Source organism: Castanea sativa, chromosome 5 (assembly GCF_040712315.1).
Source record: "Castanea sativa cultivar Marrone di Chiusa Pesio chromosome 5, ASM4071231v1".
Lineage (NCBI taxonomy): Eukaryota > Viridiplantae > Streptophyta > Magnoliopsida > Fagales > Fagaceae > Castanea > Castanea sativa.
In genome coordinates, this window is record NC_134017.1 from 1,203,713 (window position 1) to 1,225,454 (window position 21,742).

The window sequence follows — 21,742 nt, forward strand, 5'->3', positions numbered from 1 at the left end:
CAGATGTAAACCAGACCTTTTTAAATAATATTTGCATTTCTATTGCAGAGCCAAAAAAATGGGAAATGTGTTGGTATTTCATTTTCTAATGCTTGACTATATATCAAATAATTTTCTTCATCTTTAGTACCTATTTGGCAAAAATTATTTTTGCTAACTTATTTTACTATTCAACTTATTTTTGCCACTATTCATGAGTTTAACTGTACTTTTTGTACCATTCATGGGTTCCACTGTACTATTTCAACTAACTTTTATTTTTATTTACAGTACTTTTAGTAAAAAGTTTTTAGTTTTAACAAAATAAGCGGATCCCAAACAGACAACATATTAGATATGTCCACATTTTATAAACTGGAAATTTTCTCATAATCATAAGTTTGTGCCTGAACAATTTTCAATCTTCTTGTCAATCACAGATAAACCGTTACGAATTTCCTTAGCTATTGTCATTTAGGGCAAATGTCCTTAGCAAAATATTTTAACTAACCTGGATGTTCCCTCAAAGTTTTTTTTTTTTTTAATCAATATGAATATGTACAACATCAAGTGAAAACATAAAGGCTATTGGCAGAACATTCATGGAGATATATGCTATCAAAATTTATTTCTTTTACAAAATCAAAATGTACAATAAGCAAAAGGCTATTTTGTTGTTATTAATTCCATCGATATGTCTTGCAATGAGAAAGCAACATAAAGTTACTTCGGAATTTTGACTCATTTTTATCTTTTTTTCAATAAGTTTGGACACAATTTTTTTTTTTTTTTCACAATTGCTGACATGATTTATTATAATTAGGGTCTTGTTAACAGATGTCCTTAGGGTAATGATTAATAAATTATATTTAAAAAATTTTGATGTCATTTTCATGAGAAATATAAAAAAACTATCAAAATAAGTAATTGTTTTATAAATTCCTATAAAATATTTCTAAAAATAGCATCTAAACCATTGCCTTTGGGGCATCTGTTAACATTTCATTTTTAATTAATACACAATAAAAGTCATATTAGTGATGCACTCATATCAAAATGATGTTTTAATACACTAAAATTAGGTTAAAGTAGAATTTCTATCTTGTACCAAAAAAAAATTTTTGATGTTTAATCATACCTTACACCTTTAATTAAAAAGTCATTAAATAAATTATGAATTTAAGTTTGTTTTCCCTAATATTGCTTCTTTTTTTTTCCTTCACTTGATGTCTACAGAATTTGGATGGCAATATGACATTATAGTCATGAAAAATATCATTTTAATTTTAATTCATTGGTAAGTACATTATAACTGTACTAGACTCGTCATACGCATTTTACAAGTGCAATGAGGCTCTTTTTATTTTATTTTTTTATTTTAGATTTAGTGAAATAATGTTTAAAAGTGAGATAGAGATAGTATCTTAATTTTTAGGATATTTTTGTACATGAGAGTTGATAAAAGTTTAAAAGCCTAAACTTAGGAACTTTTTAAAAAATAGTAAATTACTCTTTTAACCGATTTGTGTTTTCAAATTTAAAATTATTTAACTAAAAGATAAGAGTATTTTAAAGAGTTTAAGAATTTGTGTAAAGATAATTTAGTACGCAAAATATTAAAACCTAAACAAAAAATTCTCTTATTAATAGTATAGATAGATCCAACAAGGAAATCCTAGGTGATCTTTGTTTCACTCCCCCACACCGTGAGAAAACATGCAAATGAACCCCACAAAGACATGATTCTTTGCATTTTTTTTTTTTTTGTATTTATATAATACAATTCCTGCATTGAAAGTATTGGCAAAACTATTGATTCATTGCACTTGCTTTTCATGATTCAAAAATGCTCAGTATTCGATTGCTTGGATATGAAAGTATTCACTAGTTTCACCTAAGGGTATATTTGGTAGACTGTAATAGACAATATAATGTAATAGTTATTACCATGATTTAGCTGTTAAGTAGTTTAGTCATATATCTTTATGGACAAAATCTAGCTACAAAATTGGTTATAGCCTAAACCTACAATCTTACTTAATAAAATAAATATTACTATATATTTTGAAAATCTAACCGTTAAATTATATGTTCTTTGTACTCTTAATACACATGTCAAATTTTATGTCAATCGGATATTATATACTATATAATCTATAAGCTTATATTTTATGCATAATTTTAAATTACAAAAACTAGCAATTTAAACAATTTATTGATGGCATAACTATTGATCTTTAATTTTTTAGAAATTTTACAAGCATGGAGAATATAAAAAGAAGATCTAATCCAATGGTGGAATTCTCAAAATTCATCTCCAATAAAAAGATATTAAGTAAGGTTGTAACTTTTGGCTACAACCAATTTTGTATCTAAACTTTGTTCTATTTTTGTTACAATAGATAGTCATTACTTATGAATAATTATTCTTTAAAATAAATAATCATTACAAATTGTAATAGTTATTTCTTAGTATGTGTAATAATTTCTAAAATTGATATATTTCAAATTTCAAAAAGAGTCTGAATTTGGTAAGGCCGGACGGGATTTTAAACTTATGTTTTACACGATCCAATAAAATATTGTCACATCAATTTTTTACTTAAAACTCAATATACCCTACCACATATAATAACATCTCAATAAACTCACAGTTAAGTTGAATTTTCAAATGAGTATTAAAATTGATTGAATGTGATTGTGCCTTTTTTTTAATATATAATATAATGATGTTGCATATTGGGATTGGAGGGTAAAACTTAAGTTTTACACCACATCTTTATTGAATTTAATCTCCTTTAAAAATATTATTTTTAAAGAAATATAATTGTATAAGATATTTTTCTAAAATATACCTTAAATTTTTATTCTAATTAATGATACAACTCACAAACAAATTTAAGAAATGTAAACCGGAAAGTCACTCTTGTAACAATCAATAATACCTAAATATCTCCTCAAATTTTATCAACATTCGTTGACTTCATGTGTTCCCACTTCCCACGTGCTATGAAGGATAAGATTTTTTTTTTTTTTAACAATCAGTTTTAAAAAAAATTATTTTGAGAAAAACAATCAGTTTGTTTCAATAGAGAACTTATTATGGGGTTATATTTTTTTCCTATTTTCTTGTATTTGATAGTATGGTAATAGAAATGGATTAAAGGAAAATTATTTTTTAATTTTACTTATTTAGTTTCGCGTGAGATAGAATTATTTCTTGTTAAAAAATTTTAGAAAACAACTTTGTATTCTATATGTGAAGCAAAATAAAAGAAACTAAGAGACAATTTTTCAACTTACTTTAAAATCTCTATCAAACATAAGAAAATAAGATAATTTTTTAAAAATATCTTTTTTTTTAAAAAAAAGTGATTCATTTTCCAAAAGATATTGACGTTGAAACAAGTTTTCAACCAATCTTTAAATTCTAACATCGGAAAAAATTCAAATTCAAAGAAATAGGTAAAAAAGTATTTGCTTTTATATATACATGCATACATTAGTCAAAAAACTCAATTTACAATAACTTTCTTTTTTTCTTAAGAAAATAAGTGTACTACATCTCGTTTTGTATAAATTATTTTTATAATTGGCTGAAAAAAGAAAAAGTAAACCATACAACAAATTAAAGTTCTAAAAATTGGGTCATGCTAACGGTTGCCCTTAGGACAATATGGTTAACAATCCATTTTAGGAAAGTTTTAACACCACTTTTATGAAAAATAGAAAAAGCTGTCAAAACATTAATTGTTTTTTTTTTTCTTTTCCCATAAATTTTTTTTTAAATGGATTATTAATTATTACCTTAAGGGCATCCGTTAGCATTTCTCTTAAAGATTATACATAAATCAAGTAAGTTGTGAGAAATAAGCTATTAGGCAGGGTCTTTGATTAGGCATAAAATGCAATTTACTTGTGGAGTACTTGAGTGTGCTCAATTGATATGATCCGCTACTCCATCTAATTTTTTCTTTACACTCTCTTTCTTCTTATTCCTCATGGATATTTTTTCAAAATTTTCTTCTCTTTACTTTTTCTTGTTCATAAATTTCTTGTTGTTGACCTCGATTTCTAATTTTTATCTCTTCTTGACAACATTTCCATTCTACTAGACATATGTTAGCACTAGGTTACTTGTTCAAACATTGATGACATGATTATGGCAATTGGTTACTTGTTTATAAATTGAAAACATTGATAATAACGTTTAGGCTCTAGTACCTTTTCATTAAGCTACACAAGCATTGAAAACCTCATTTTGAAATCGTGTTTATTAATGCCTAAGATATGTTTTCTACAAACCCAAAGATAATCAAATATGTCAAAAGTTTGTAGTTCAATATACATATTCTAATGTTTTTGAGGGAGACCTCTTGTGTTCAAAACTTCAAATCCCTTAATTGTAATTATGGAATGAGTAGTATTATGGGTACTTAATGGCCTGTTTGGGAGTTTAGGGAGGGAGGAGAGTAGAGGGGAGTAGAGGGGAGGGGAGGGGAGTAGTGGGGAGGAGAGTAGAGGAGAATGATTACCCTCCACCTTGTTTGGATGTTTTTATAATTAGTAAGGGGGAAGGGAGTAATTAGCCCTTCCCCTTATTTTTAACATTGTAATTTTATAAATATAATAAGGGTAAATTAGGTAATTTACTTTATAAATAATTTTATGTGCTCTACTCTCCCTCCAAATCTCTCCAATTTGGGAGAATTAAAAATGAGGGGGTTGGAGGTAGTTGAAACCCCTCCAAATCCCTCCCCCTCCTTCCTTAAAAAACTCCCAAACAAGGTAATTGAATTACTCCCCTTCCCTCTACTCTACTCTCCCTCCTTTTTTAAACATCCAAACATGCCATAAGTTTTCTTATATTGAGCTAATAAATTGATGTGTCACTAATTATAAAGAACAATTCAAATATTCAGTTATAAAATGGTTAAACCCCACTAATTACATTCATTATCATGTTAGTTTTTAAGGTTTTTTTTTTTTGGAGAAAATTTCAACTTATGGTGTCCGCTCCTGATGATAGCTCTTTATCATCAGATCAAGACACCAATCAGTTTTTGGTGTAGGAAGAGATTGAACCCCAGATCTATTATTCAACCATCAGAGATTTTACCAGTTAAGCTAACTAAAACTTACTAGTTTGTAAGTTTTATATAAGAGAAACATTAACGGATGCTTTAGTAAGTTTTCATTAAATAGTTTATTAACAATTGTCCCAAAAGTACTTATTAATAAGAATCTTTACTTAGTGTAATTCTTTAACTGCATTGGTACGTATTCTTTTATTTATATATATATATACAAGATAGAAATTCTACTGTAACTTAATTTAAGTATATATGTGTGATAAGTTCCCTTCTGAAAACTTTAATTCCTGCTCTTGCCTCTCACACCCCACACCCCATAAGCGCTTACATTTGTAAAGTGATCACCGCACCAAGGATGTGTGGTGGTCATTGGTACATATTCTTGATGACACCAGCAAATGGAAAGTTTTTTTTCCCCGAAAAACCTTTAAATTATGAGTAGTTCTAGTGCCACAACTTGCCCATGTGGCGAGTTGTGGTTGGTAGAGAGGTGTCCATACACAGTGGCGGCGCCACATAATTTGGGGCTTAAGGCGAAAAATTTATATGGAACCTTTAATATGTAAATATTAATTAAATAAAATTATTTAATACTAATCAAATTAAGGTTAATTTGATATATTAAATACATAAATAATACCAACTAGACTAATGTTAATTTCATATAAATAATTGAATATCATAGTTGAACTATAAATTTTAATAAAAAGAAATAAAAATATATTGTGATTAAAAAAATACTTTATTTTGGATATAAGACGATGCATAGTTAAATAAAGTTGTAATCTAATTTTTAATTTTATATTTTGATTTTAAGAGAGAGAGATAGATATTATTTGGTATGTGACTTTGCAAGATATTAGTTTACAAAAATCAAAGTCTCAAACTATTAAGGGAAATTAATCTATAATTGATGATTTAACACATTTGCAATATCTTTTTGAAATATTTTAGGGTTTCAATTGAGTTAAAGTTCTACTGGTCTCATACTTAGAGAGTCTTAATAGAAATGAAAAAGAAAAATGCACTAATTAAAAGCACTATAAAATATTCAAAACATAATATGACATTGTTTCTCATGGATGAACTTCATCAATTTAAATAATGAATGTTTATATCACTTTTTTGTGATTAATAACATTACAATTTGTATATCAATAATAAAATTTATAGTATCTTTAACATCATTAATAAAAAAAATGTACAACCTTTAGAAAATATATATAATTTTATAAAAATTCAAGCTTTAACTATAGAAAGTGAGCCTTTTTTCCTAAAGAAAATTTTGTTTTTTGGTGGGGCCTTAGGCCTAGGCCTTGGGCCGCCCCTGTCTATGCATAGATCCCTCATTACCTTTTCATTGACTTTTTCTTAAATTCTTTTTTTTATTATTCATTAAATTCTTTGGAAAATGCATTGTTACGTATTCTCGATGATACCAGCAATGAGGTGATTTTAAGGCAATATTGATTGCCACAAGAGTGACTTTCCGGTTCGCATTCCTTATAGCACGTGGGAAGTGGGAACGCATGAATTCAACGAATGTTCTCGCGTATAAGCTTTTGTGGTCGAACACCGTAGAGCAATCCAAATCTTCTAAGGCCATCATTCATGTCAGCAGTATAGTCAACCAGTCCATGTCATGGATGACTGCTGCTTTGTGAAAGTTTTCGTAGTTCACACAAGCAAGTCCTCTGGCTCAATCGTGTTCTTTTGACTAACTTTTTAAGTTTTCCCACATCTCAAATTCAAATAACTTTTTTTTTCCTGAATAAATTCAAATAACTTATTATCACTAATTAATTTCTATGTGATAAAGGGAAACCACATAACCTACTATTTATTAATTAGTGATAAATTAATACTTGTTTTAAAAAATTAACTTACCAGTCCTTATATCATGACAATTATTACTTGTTTCAAAATATTTATCTTTATGAGTTCTTATTAAATTAATTGGTAAAAATTTTTATCGTTAAATAAACCTACACCAAAAATTAAATAATACCTTAACTTATTGATAATATAAAAACAATTATCATAAACTAGACCCTATAAATTAAAATTAGTATGTACATAAAAAAAAAAGTTTTGTATGTTGGAAAAATATAAATCTGACACGAGGACTTCGTAACATGCAAAAAAATAATTTCAAACAATAATGAGGTCATGCAAGTACTGATATGTGTATCTGTGAACCTTGATCAACCTCTATGTAATCAGATGTCTTCATATATTTTATTAATCTCAACTTCAGAGTCAAATTGCTGTGATTTTCGAGGTCGGTTTGGGCAAATCCAGACAATGCAATATGTCTTGTCCTTCACAGTTCACACTGCGCCCACACAACACCTTGGCCAACCCAAAAAAATTTCCCACTATCTTTAGTACCTTACAAATAAAAACCACACCCATATGATACTCTCATTCTACTGTGCTGTGCACAATAACATTACTTTTATTATACAAAAAATATATATATATATATTGCATACAAATATATATGTTAAAAAAAAAAGAAGTAGTTATAATAAACTCACCTAAGGTTATCATGTAGTCTACTTGTAGTTCTAAAGTGATGCTAATAGCAAATTCAAGTTAAAATAATATTCATAATAAATCATTTATTAATTAATTATGAAAAAAAACCTATAAATAGTTATATAATACAAGTATATGTTATATATTAGTGAATTTTTTTTTTTTTATACAAGATAGAATTTTGACTCTAGCCTAATCTAAGTGTATATATGTGTGAAGCTCCCTCTTGAAGACTTAAACTCCGGCCCTTGCCCCCCACACTCCACAAACACTTATACTTGTAGAGTGACCAACACACCAAGGATGTGCGGTGGTATATATTAGTGAATTCAAATGAAGATAATATTCATGATAAATTATGCCATTAATTAATTGTGAAATAAAAACTATAAATAGTCATACAATAAAAGCGACGTTAATAACAAATTCAAGTAAAATAAAAATGTTGCTATAATCATAATAAATTATGTCATTAATTGTGAATGGTTACCCAAAAAAGAAAAAAAAATTTGCATTGAAGTCATTGTCGCCATGCTAGAATTTTGGATATATAAAAGGTGGGAGTGTTAAGAGGAATCCACCACACGGTGAGGCTTTGCATAAAAGCTGAGACATATTAGCTAATGGCGAGTCTAAGCTGCTTTTTCTGTGTGTTTGTGAGCCTTCTCAACCTAATCAGCTGCCATGTTCAGTCCAAGCCAAATGGAGAACATAAGACCTTGTTCGTATTTGGGGACTCACTCTTTGATCCAGGCAACAACCAGTACCTCAATGGTAGTAGTATGGAAGGTGGATCAATTTCTTGGCCATATGGAGAAACCTACTTCAACCATTCCACTGGAAGACTCTCTGATGGCCGTATAGTCCCTGACTTTGTTGGTAAGTAACACATCACATTACCTCACCATAACATGTAGATTGGTTTGTGTTCTTAAATTGTGACATTTTTTTTCTTTCAATGGCTGCAGCCCAGTTTGCCAAATTGCCTATACTTCCACCATACTTACAACCAATCGCACATCATTTCACTGATGGGGCTAACTTTGCTTCAGCTGGAGCAGGTGTTCTTGTTCAAACTCACCCTGGAACGGTATGTAGATCATTTTCCATTCAAGACTTAGCTATGGGTGGATTCATCTTTCCACCTTTTTTTCTTCAAGAAAAAGCAGTAGAACTAGGCTCAATTGTCCTTTTCTCTCCAGATAAATCTCCCAGCGCAGCTAAGCAATTTTAAGGCTGTAGGGAAGTCACTAAGGCAGAAACTAGGCGATGTAGAAGCCAAGAAGGTGCTGATGAGAGCTGTATACTTGTTTAGCATTGGAGGCAACGATTACTTCAGCTTTTACTCGGAGAACCCCAATGCTTCTCAGTCCTACCGAAGACAATACGTGGGGATGGTCATAGGCAACTTGACTAGTGTGCTCAAAGTAAGAAAATCACTGAGAATAAATTTTTTTTGGAAGTATTTTACTTCAAAGACAGTATTCAATAAGTTGGTTTGTTTTTTATGTTTAACATTTTTCTCTTTCAGGAAATATATGATTTAGGAGGAAGGAAAATTGTATTTCAGAATGCAGGGCCTTTGGGTTGCCTGCCAGCCATGAAAGCAAGGAGTCCCCAACTTGGCAGTGGGTGTGCTGAAGAACCCTCAGCTTTGGCAAGAGTACACAACAGTGCTCTAGCCAATGTGCTTAAAAAATTAGAGAGCAAGTTACCGGAATTCAAATATTCAATCTTTGATTACTACAACGCACTCGGAGACAGAGTGAACAACCCTTCAAAATATGGTAGGCTGTGACCACAACCTGTATTTCATGCTTCTGCCTTGTTAGATTTACCTTGTTAGTTTTAGAGACAACAAATTTTCACCATCTTTTAGTTTGAAAGAGTAGTGTGTTGAGTAAAATACGTGAACAAATACACTTATTTTTAATTACAACTCTTTACAAGCATATTATTACACCAGTGCACACACGGCACTGGCACTTTCACATTCACACAAACTATCCTTAAATACACTTGCACACAATTGAAGGTAGGTCGGTTAAGTAACCGACATTGAAGCTTCTAGCTTCATTTAATTTCTGCCACTAGAGTTCTAGTAGTTCCTAGGCCATAGCTTTTTAATTTTTTAATTTCTAACCCATGACAGATTCTAGAGTATTCTTCTAGGCTCTAGCTTATTTATTTCTGGTCCAAATGAACTTCTAGAACACTAGTCAAATTGTGGCTCAACAAAGTGATATCTAGAGATTTCCAGAGAAAGAGAGACGGATGTTTAACATAGTGTGAACGGAAGCTGGCTCAAATCAACAGCCAGACTTTCTATGTGTTTTTCATTTATATAATAAAGGACTTTCTATGTGTTTTTCATTTATTTATATAATAAAGGCTATGCTAACGTGCTTTTAAGGCAATGGTTAACATTAATTGCTGTCAAATTATTAATTTTTTTTTCATACAAAATTTCTTAAAATAGATTATTAATCATTACTCTAAAGGCATCCGTTAGCATTTATCATATAATAATTACAAGCAAGATATTTGCAAAGGAGATTACAATAGAAAACAGAACAAGCTTATCTACTATACAAATTATCCATATCTATATAGCTAAGGCAAACATATTTGAAACTAAACCATCTGCTATCTATTGTTACTTGGAGCTTTATCTTTATCTTTATCTTCAATAGAATTTGTTTTACTCTGATCCATATTGCTAACACTTTTTTACCATCATTGATGTGGCAAATTGTAATTCAGACTACTATTTTCATATAAGCTCATTATTGACATCATTTTTATTAACACCAATCATAACATTCCACTATTGCAGTTCTGAAAAAATTGAGTAATCTTTGTCCCTAAACTTATTCTTACAATAAATCTAAGAACACAAAAAATTTCATAACTGTTCAAATTGGTGTATTGTGATTGGTACTTAATAAAAATACTACAATGTGAAAGTGACGTTGCTCCAATCATAATTTGTTATCTTAATAAGTTAAGGGGGAAAACAATTGGGAAAAAGTTGTCTCTAACATTGCTCCTACCTCCATCTTTGTTGTAACTTTTTTCCTTTGCATTTTTAGGCTTCAAGAATGGTAAAGCTGCATGCTGTGGCAGCGGGGCATATAGGGGAATGAATTGTGGAGGAGGCAGAAATGGAACAGAACCATATGATTTATGCAGTAATCCTAGTGAGTATGTGTGGTTTGATGGTGGTCATACTACTGAAACAGCCAACCGCCAGTTAGCTGAGCTGATTTGGAGTGGAGCACCAAATGTCACAAGCCCGTACAATGTGCAACAACTATTTGGACATGCATAATAGTATATCTATTTGTGACCAGTTAAAATCATATCTAGCTTTCTTGTTATGTTTTTGGAGGTAACACCATCACTTGTTGGGTCAACTGTCACATCTGTTTAAAAACAACTATGACAATTATCTGAAAAAGTTGTCATAAGACAGTTGTTGGAGTTGAAGTAGATGAGGTCAGTTGGATGATATCAGATTGCTGGAGAGAATATTCAAAATTTATTTCTTGGATTTAGCTGAAAATGGGAAGATCTCTTTTAAGGAAATCCTATTATTTTTGGTATAGCAGCTGACTGTTAGGATTGAGCATTAAATGACTAGTAATATCACTTTCAACCAAATGTCAAGTGTTGAACACACTGCTTGTGTTTTGCGAGAAAGGTTTTCTCTTTTGGGTATTTATATTTTTTATCTAAGATTTCATTACAATATATTTTTAGTAAGTAATAGAATGATTGATTGATAGTTAATGAAGCTTTAGAGATCTAGTCAAGGTCTCATTATGTTGTGACTTAATCTTGGTGAGCAAGAAAAGCATTTAATGCTCTGCTCAGGTAGCTGGCAGGGGAATATGTGGTCTGGTTATTGGCCTTATGGTAGATGACAACTGGGTTTTAAAGATATTATAAATATTTTATATTTGAAGATTAAAGATAGCCAATCAGATTTAGCCATGTGTTTAAGTTGGATTTTAGCTTAAAATAGTAACATAGTTTATGTGGAATAATATAATTAGGTTTCTAAATTTGTATAGCAACAGCTGAAAATTAAATGAATAGTTATTTTGCCAACATTTGAATGGCTGGAGTTTTTGAGTATTTGTTACATGATGAGTATTAAGTTTTAGTCAAAGAGCAATGGATGGTTTTATCATATTAAATGTTTATGTGATAAGAGAGACTTACTAGATGTTAACCGCTACACAATGACTCGTTAAAGTTCAGGGAGTTAGAGAAAACACACCAAGCAACATGTTTCTTTTATCAACTTTAAACCACTGGAGTTTTACTAAACATACTTCTTGGCCTTCTAAACCACAACTCTCAAAGTTTCCCCAAAGAGGCTAACGAACTTGGATCATGAGTCGAAAATAAGATGGCATACCTTGGGCTTTGTTATCATTTTGTGCAAATATGGGCTTTTATCAGAGAAGCCGTTTTTCATGAATATGAGAGAGGTAATATGGGCCGTGAGTTTTGATTCATTGCTTGAACCCTATCTATATTTATTGATGTTGATGATGTCATGGGTCATTAGCTCAATTGATGAAGAGGAAATGTGGACCATGAATCCAACTCTTGAAATGAGAATCGTGTGGGTCATGTTAGCCCAATTCATGTAGTTGAATAAAATTGAAAACTTATTTTGGGCTTTAAATGAGATTTACCCAAAAATCAATAATATGTTGATATAGCGTAAGTTGCCAATGAAATAATGTCATGTGGCGTGAAAAAAGAGTCCTTTAACACTTACAAATAGCTAATGTTTAAAATGATGAATAATTACTCCTTTTAAGAAGGGTGTAATAACTATTCCTAGTATGTGTAATAATTTCTAAAATTGATATATTTCCAAATAAACAAACTTTCTATATGCACATCAAAATTATGAAGAAAAAAAAAACATCAAAAGAACTAATCTCTCTTTCAAATTTCTAAAATATTATTTTTAAGGAAATATAATTGTATAAGTAAAATATTTCTTAAAATATATCTTAAGTTTTATTCTAATGCTACAACTTACAACCAAACTTAAAAAATTGTAGGCAAAGTGCTATTTTGGTCCTTACATTTTGGGATCACAGTTCATTTGGTCCCTATAATTTTCGACTCGTAATCAATTTGATCATTACCATTGACTTACTAACAAAAAAAAGCCTTCGTGGCAAATGGTGTGTATGACACACTTGGCCCAACCAAAATCAGCCATATCAATTGACAGTTTGAGTCATATCCACGTTAACAAAATTAACAAAAACATCCATTCTCTCCTCCGTTAGACATCCACATTGTCTTTCTCTTGTCCGACCAACGCTCCCTTCTCTCTCTTGTCTCTCCATTCTTTTTCATCCGTTCTTCGTCACCTCCGTCACCACCATCACCAATACCATCTCCACCATCCCATCCCCTTCAGTTGCCTCTCCTCTTCAATTACTTTGCTCCTTACACTCTTCCTTGTACGGATTAGCACCTAGCAAGTTGCCTCGCTTGACTTGATGTCCACCTCAATAGCTCCAGCAAAGAGAGGCAAGCGCTTTGAGGTTGATGATTGGCTATGGCTGGATTTCAGGTTTCAGAGTTTGAAATTTAGGTCAACTTGGTCAGTTCACATTATATAAATGGGTGAGTTATAGAGTTAACTCAATTAACTTGGCCATGGCTGAGTTAACTCTGCTCATATACGGTTAGTTAGGTTTATCCTGATTATTTTTCTAAAACAAAGTTTTCTGTTTGATTTTGGATTCTACTGTATATATAATGCACAATGAGATGATGAAAATGAGGAAAATTAATGGAACTAGTTGTTCTCTCTATTGCTCATCCAATCCTATATCCCTTCTCTCTCCAAACTCAATCTGTGGAACATGATTATGGGTGAAAGATGTGCTAACCTTTGTGACTGCTGATAGTAATTGGCAAGAACGAAAAGAATGAAGTCTTTGATTGAATTTGGAAAGCATTAAAATTTTGTTTTGAGTTTGGCTATTGCAAAATACTGCATTAGATTAAGAAATTTCAAGTGGAGGAGGGCAGAGGTGGGAGGGGGAGATGAAGATAAAGATGAGGAGACAACTAGATCTGTTAATTTTTCTAACGTGGATGTGACTTGGATTTTTAATTAATGCCGCTGATTTTGCTTGGGCAAAACCTGTCATATTACAGGCCACATAATCTTCTTAACTCACACCATTTATCACATTAGCGTTTTTTGTTAATGAGTTAATAGTAGAGGTTAAATTGATTGCAAATTGAAAATAATAAAGACAAAATTAATTGTTATTAAAATGTATGGACCAAATTGACCGTGACCACAATATAAAAGAACAAAATGGTGTTTTCGCCAAAATTGTATTTAAGTTTTCTCCTGTGTGTATGTGAATGCGTGACAGCCTATGTCCATTTCACCCAAAAACAAATGTTGGTGGTACCAAATACCAACCACTTTTATTTCACAAAATGTGGGGTCACATGGGGGTTCTATACTTCTATGTAATTGTAAGTTTTTCGAACTTCATTCAGTAAGTTGGTCCTCAAACTTTATGAACATTCATTGATTTCATGGGTTCCCACTTCCCACTTGCTATGAGAAATGCGAGCTGGAAAGTCACCCTTGTAGCAATCAATAATACATAAATATCTCCTCAAACTCTATGAACATTCGTTGACTTCATGTGTTCCCACCTCCCACATGCTATGAGAAATGCGAACAGGAAAGTCATTCTTGTGGCAATCAAGAATGCCTTAACATCACCTCATTGCTGGTGTAATCAAGAATACCAATGCATTTTCCAAAGAATTTAAAGGTTCTTGGGGGGGGGGGGGGGGGGGGGAAAAAAACTTCCCATTTGTGTTTGTGATGATTACCAGGATTCACATTTAGGAAGGGCATGCAATTAAAGAATTTTACTAAATGAAGATTCTTATTAACAAGTACTTTTGAGACAATTGTTAATAAACAATTTTATAAAAGTTTATTAAAGCATCTGTTAACATTTCTGTTATATAAAACTTAAAAACTAACGTGATAATGAATGTAATTAGTAGGTTTTAACCATTTTATAACTAAATATTTGAATTTTCTCTTTATAATTAGTGACACATCAATTTATAAGCTCAATGTGATACAACTTGACTACCCATAACACTGCTCATTTCATAATTACAATTAAGGGATTTGAAGTTTTGGACCTAAGAGGTCTCCCTCGAAAACATTAGAATATGTAGATTGAACTACAAATTTTGTAGTTCAATCTACATATTCTAGTGCAGAAAATATATCATAGGTATTAAGAAACACGATTTTAAAATGAGGTTTTCAATGCTTGTATAGCTTAATGAAAAGGTACTAGAGAGTAGAGCCTAAACGTTATTATCAATGTTTTTAATTTATAAACAAGTAACCTATTGCCATAATCATGTCATCAATGTTTGAACGATGTTGTTGCCAAAGTGCCAACATATGTCTAGTAGCATGGAAATGCTGTCAAGAAAAGATAGAAATTAGAAATTTATGAACAAGAAAAAGTAAAGAAGAAGAAAATTTTGACAAAATATCCACGAGGTATAAGAAGAAAGAGAGTGTAAAGCAAAAATGAGATGAAGGAGTAGCGGATCATATCAATGAGTACACTTTAGTACTCAACAAGTAAATTGCATTTTATGCCTAATCAAAGACTCTGCCTAATAGCTTACTTCTTAAGGCAATAGTTAATAATTCATTTAAAGAAAATTTTTGCGGTAAAAAAAAAATAATTAATATTTTGACAGTTTTTTCCATTTCTAATAAAAATGGTATGAAAACTTTCTTAAAATGGATTGTTAATCATTGCCTTAAGAGCACCCGTTAATATGACCCAATTTTTAAAACTTTAATTTGTTGTATATATGGTTTACTTTTTCCTTTTTTGACTAATTATAGAAATAAGTTTAATTTGTTGTATGGTTTACTTTTTTCCTTTTTTGACTAATTATAGAAATAAGTTTAATTTGTTGTATGGTTTACTTTTTTCCTTTTTTCAGCCAATTATAATTTAAGTTATACAAAGCGAGATGAAGTACACTTATTTTCTTAAGAAAAAAAGAAAGTTATTGTAAATTGTGTTTTTTTACTAATTTATGCATGTCTATATAAGCAAATACTTTTTTACCTATTTCTTTGAATTTTTTCCGATGTTAGAATTTAAAGATTAGTTAAAAACTTGTTTCGACATCAATATTTTTTGGAAAATGAATCATTTCTTAAGAAATTTTTTTTTTTCTAAAGTATCTCATTTTCTTATATTTGATAGAGAGTAGAGACCTTAAAGTAAGTTGAAAATTTGTTTCTTAATTTCCTTTATTCAGCTTCGCATGTAGATTACAGAGTTGTTTTCTAAAAAAATTTAACAAAAAATATCTCTATCTTACGCCAAATTAAATAAGAAAAATTAAAAAATAATTTTTCTTTAATCCATTTTTATTACCAAACTATCAAAAATACAAGAAAATAGGAAAAAATATAACCCCATAATAAGTTCTCTATTGAAACAAACTGATTGTTTTTCTCAAAATATATTTTTTATAAAAGAAAAAACTGATTGTTAAAAAAATAAAATTTAAAATAAAAATAAAAATATCACCGCGTAGAAGCTTTTGTGGTCGAACACCGTGTAAGCAATCCACATCTTCTGAAAATCATGCCAGACAATGTAGTCAACCAGTCCAAGTCATGGATGACCGCTGCTTTGTGAAAGTTTTCGAAGTTCACACAAGCAAGTCCTCGTTTTAAGTCAAGCGTCTTCTTTTGACTAACTTTTTAAGTTTTCCCACGTCTCAAATTCAAATAATTTTTTCTTTTTTCTGAATAAATTCAAATAACCTATTATCACTAATCAATTTCTACATGATAAAGGGGAGACCACATCACCCTCTATTTATTAATTAGTGATAAATTAATACTTGTCTCAAAATTTTAACTCATTGCTCCTGACAATTATTATTTGTTTCAAAAGATTTATCAGCGTGAATTCTAATTAATTTAACTGGTAAAAACTTTTGCCATTAAATAGGAGGTTTTAGAGTTCAAACCGCCACCTACACCAAAAACTAAATAGTAGCTAGCCTAATGATAAAATAAGAATAATTATCATGAAATCGACACTATAAGTTGAAATTAGTATGTATAAAAAAGAATTTTGTATATTGGAAAAAGATAAATTTAGCATGAGGACTTCATAACATGCAAAGAAATGACTTCAAACAAAAATGAGGTCTTTGCAAGTACTGGTATGTGTTATCTGTGAACCTGATCAACCTCTATCTAATCACATGTCTTCAGATATTTTATTAATCTCAGCTTCAGAGCCAAATTGCTGTGATTTTCCAGGTCGGTTTGAGCAATGCAGTTTGTCTAGTACTTCACAGTTCACACTGCGCCCACACCACACCTTGGCCAACCCAAAAAAAACTCCCCACTATCTTTAGTACCTCAAAAATAAAAACCATACCCATATGATACTCTCATTCTACCGTGCACCATAACTAGTGAAAACTTGCTCAAATCATAAACCAACATTTGCCATGGCAAGTCTAAGCATACACTTTTGTATTCTGGCCTTTTTTTCTGCGACCCTTCTCATTATTCCTTACACTTGCCTTGCTAAGTTGCCAGAAAACCATGCTGCATTGTTCATATTTGGAGACTCTCTCTTTGACGCTGGAAACAATAACTACATCAATGGCCCCAAAACAGACTTCTGGCCATATGGTGAGACCTTCTTCAAGCACCCCACTGGTCGAGTCTGCGATGGCCGTGTTGTACCTGACTTCATTGGTAACATTATATTTTTCACAATATACCAATTGTGGTTTCTAATATAATTACTTAATTAGAGTTTGATTAATGTAATTTTTTTTTGGCTCTGGATTTTTGCAGCTGAGTATGCAAATTTGCCATTGATCAAACCATATCTGCAGCCAGGATTTGAAAACTATACTGATGGAGTGAACTTTGCATCTGCTGGGGCTGGTGTTCTTCCTGAGACTCATCCAGGAACGGTATGTGATCTTCTGCATTATAGATATCTACAATTTGCATTAAGGGTTCGAAATTTTGGCAAAAACTAGTTACTGATAGTAATAATGATACAGTTATTTTATTACCATTGTTATCATTGAAATAAAGTGAAATTTGTAATGGAAAAGAACTACATATTAACTTGTCAACATATTCTAGACAGCATTTATCTAGGCTGAGCTGCCTTGCATGTTCAAAGAAGTAGGCCCATGCCTCTAGAGCAAAGCAGGGCATTCTTAACATTAACAATGTTATTAATACTGACTTTGATAATAATATCTTAAACATTCATGTTAATTTTTTTATGTTCAAAAATAACAATGTTGATTTTTAAAATTTACCATTTTAGATAACTAGTATATTCATTCAACTCCTCTCAACCAACAAAAAAAAAAAGTATATTCATTCAACCTACTCAATAGCATTTTTCATTCTTCTTTTTGTTCCTTTTCCAGATAAACCTTGAATTGCAACTAAGTTATTTTGAGGAGGTAGAGAAGAAGTTAAAGCAGCAGCTAGGTGATGCAGAAGCCAAGAAGTTGCTATCAAAATCTGTTTACTTATTTAGCATTGGCGGCAACGATTACATCACCATCACATCATCTGTGAACCAATCCAATGTAATAACTTCTTCTTACAAGAAGAAATACATGACAATGGTGCTTGGCAATTTCACCACTGCGATCAAGGTAGGCTTAGGTTCTCCTGTGCCTAACATAATTTTATGGATAAATAACACCTCTTTTTTCGCCCTAAACGCTGTCCAATTTCAATGTCCCCTAAATCATCAATTTATATAATTGACACCCCAATTTATGAGAATTGTATCAATGTAACTTTGTTGTTTTTTCAGAAAGTATATAAGATGGGAGGAAGAAAATTTGGGTTCCAAAACTTGGGGCCTATAGGATGTATGCCTGCCACCAAAGTCTCATTGGGGATTACCAGTGATTGTGCCCATGAGCCTTCAGTAGTAGCAAAAATGCACAACATAGCCCTACCCAAACTCCTCAAGAAGATACAAACACAGTTACCAGGATTCAAATATGCACTATATGATTACTACACCACCCTAGCTGCAAGAACACTTTACAGTACAAAATTTGGTAATCTTCCTATTCCATCAAAATTTTACCAATATCTTTGCTTATACATACCATAACTAATCCTTCTTTGTTTACTCAATAATTATATTGGAGTAGGTTTCAAGGTTGGGAAGAGTGCATGCTGTGGCAGTGGGACATACAATGGGGAGTTCACATGTGGAGGGAAAAATGGGACAGTGAAGTATGAGTTATGCAGCAAACCTAGTGAATATGTGTGGTTTGATGCTGCACATCCAACTGAAAGTGCCAACAGACAATTAGCCAACTTATTTTGGAATGGACATCCAAAAATCACAGGGCCTTACAATCTAAAGAAGCTATTTGGCATCTTGTAGAGCTGTGACATTTGGGACTGTATTATGTAGGATTGGTGATTTGGTTTAGTACACTGAATAAAATCATCTCGCGTTTCAAATGTGTCTGTTGGCAAAATGTTTTCCACTTTTACTTCTTCTCTCTTTATGGTTTTTTTTGTCTTAATCTTAATTTTTTTTAAATTGATAATATTAGTTTTTATTTTTGAAAATAAGCTAAATTTTATCCTTTTGTCCCATATTTAGAGGGCGTTTGGATAGCGCAAACGCACGTCCACGTCCAAGTTTTTTTTTTTTTTTTTTACGCGTGTTTGTTACTGTTCATTGTCCATGAACAGTGATTTTAGGCCAATGAACAGTAACTTTTGGCATGAACAGTGTTTTTTACCCATTTAAAAATTATTTTCCTACAGTATTTTCAGTTTTCAGCAATAAGTTCTATCCAAACAGACCCTTAGTACAAAAACTACCAAAAATTATACTCCCTTTTCACTTTTGCAAATAAGTTACTGAAAACTTTGATAATGATGCACTTACTTGGTCCATTATAAATAAGTTCAATCCAAAGTCCATATTATTAAAACCCAGTTGATCCAAAGCTCTAAATCCAAATTTGGCCCATTCTACAAATTTTGAGTTTTCCCTTAAAAATTATACATAAATCAAATAAGTTGTGAGAAATAAGCTATTAGGCAGGGTCTTTGATTAGGCGTAAAATGCAATTTACTTGTTAACGTTGAGTTTTTTTTTTTTTTTTTTTTTGAGAAAATACTTGTTGAGTACTTGAGTGTACTCAACTGATATGATCCGCTACTCCTCCATCTAATTTTTGCTTAACATTATCTTTCTTCTTCTTCTTTACTTTTTCTTGTTCGTAAATTTCTTCTTGTTGACCACGATTTCCAATTTCTATCTCTTCTTGACAAATTTCCATGCTACTAGACATATGTTGGCACTTTGGCAACAACATCGTTCAAACATTGATGACATGATTATGGCGATAGGCTACTTGTTTATAAATTAAAAACATTGATAATAACGTTTAGGCTCTAGTACCTTTTCATTAAGCTATACAAGCATTGAAAACCACATTTTGAAATCATGTTTATTAATACCTAAGATATGTTTTCTACAAACCCAAAGATAATCAAATATGTCAAAAGTTTTGTAGTTCAATCTACATATTCTAATGTTTTCAAGGGAGACCTCTTAGGTTCAAAACTTCAAATCACTTAATTGTAATTATGAAATGAGTAGTGTTATGGGTACTCAAGTTTTATTACATTGAGCTAATAAATTGATGTGTCACTAATTATAAAGAGACAATTCAAATATTCAGTTATAAGATGATGGTTAAAGCCTACTAATTACATTCATTATCACGTTAGCTTGTAAGGATTTTTTTTTTTTTAAAGAGTTTTAATTTATGGCGTCTGCTCCTTATAATAGCTCTTTAATTACTATCAAACCAAGATACCAATCAATTTTTGGTGTAGACAGAAATTGAACTCCAGATTTTTTGTTCAACCATCAGAGATTTTACTAGTTAGGCTAACTAAAATCCACTAATTTGTAAATTTTATATTGGAGAAACGTTAATGGATGCTAAGATAAACTTTCATAAAATAGTTTATTAACAATTACCCCAAGAACACTTGTTAATAAGAATCATTATTTAGTAAAATTCTTTAATTGCATGCCCTTCCTAAATGTGAATCCCAGTAATCAGCACAAACACAAATGGAAAGTGTTCCCCCCCCCCCCCCCCAAAAAAACCTTTAAATTCTTTCGAAAATGCATTGGTATGTATTCTTGATGACACCAGCAATGAGGTGATGTTAAGGCAATATTGATTGCCACAAGAGTGACTTTCTGGTTCACATTTCTTATAGCATGTGGGAAGTGGGAACACATGAAGTTAACGAATGTTCATAAAGTTTGAGGAGATATTTAGGTATTATTGATTGCCACAAGAGTGTCTTTCCAGTTCACATTTCTTATTGCATGTGGGAAATGAGGACACATGAAGCCAATGAATGTTCATAAAGTTTGAGGAGATATTTAGGTATTATTGATTGCCATAAGAGCAAGGAAGTCAGTACCATACCAAAGGCTATACCGGTTTGGCTACCGGTACGATATATTTCGGATACCGGTCAATTCCGGTGTAGCGTTTCGAGTTTACCGCTATTTTATATATTTAATACACACACACACACACATCACACACACAAAATCTCTATTTACACACATACACACAGAGACTCTCCAACTTTTAGTCTCATAAATACCTTCCATTTCAACTATTGTGTACTGATTGATATAGCAACCTAAAGATCAATTGGAGATTAGAATTGATGCTGGTAAAACAATTAAAAAAGAAGAAAATGGAATTCTTAATTCAAACACCAAATCCAAATTAAGTAAAAGAATTGGAGAGATCAAAGGTTGGGTGAAATAATGAAATTATCTACAAAATACTTTCATTATTGATTATTTTAAAGACAAAAACTGCCACAATTACCACACACAAAAAAAAAAAAAAAAAAACACACACACACACACATAGCATTTTGTGTTTCGGTTCGGTATGGCTAGAATTCGCCAGTACGC

The 21,742-nt window shown here is 31.2% G+C and overlaps 2 protein-coding genes across 2 annotated transcripts; both read left to right on the forward strand.

Moving 5' to 3' along the window:
* The first annotated feature begins 8,176 nt into the window (after window positions 1-8,176).
* On the forward strand, window positions 8,177-11,405 carry LOC142634214 (GDSL esterase/lipase 1-like). The gene is made up of 5 exons (XM_075808506.1): window positions 8,177-8,492; window positions 8,582-8,703; window positions 8,816-9,040; window positions 9,145-9,400; window positions 10,706-11,405. Exons 1-5 carry the CDS (start codon window positions 8,237-8,239, stop codon window positions 10,942-10,944), a joined length of 1,098 nt encoding a protein of 365 aa, XP_075664621.1. The 5' UTR covers window positions 8,177-8,236; the 3' UTR covers window positions 10,945-11,405.
* A 5,471-nt stretch (window positions 11,406-16,876) lies between these two features.
* On the forward strand, window positions 16,877-19,232 carry LOC142634289 (GDSL esterase/lipase 4-like). The gene is made up of 5 exons (XM_075808584.1): window positions 16,877-17,466; window positions 17,569-17,690; window positions 18,165-18,398; window positions 18,563-18,815; window positions 18,912-19,232. The coding sequence occupies exons 1-5, from the start codon at window positions 17,214-17,216 to the stop codon at window positions 19,148-19,150; spliced, it is 1,101 nt and encodes a 366-aa protein (XP_075664699.1). The 5' UTR covers window positions 16,877-17,213; the 3' UTR covers window positions 19,151-19,232.
* The last annotated feature ends 2,510 nt before the right edge of the window (window positions 19,233-21,742 follow it).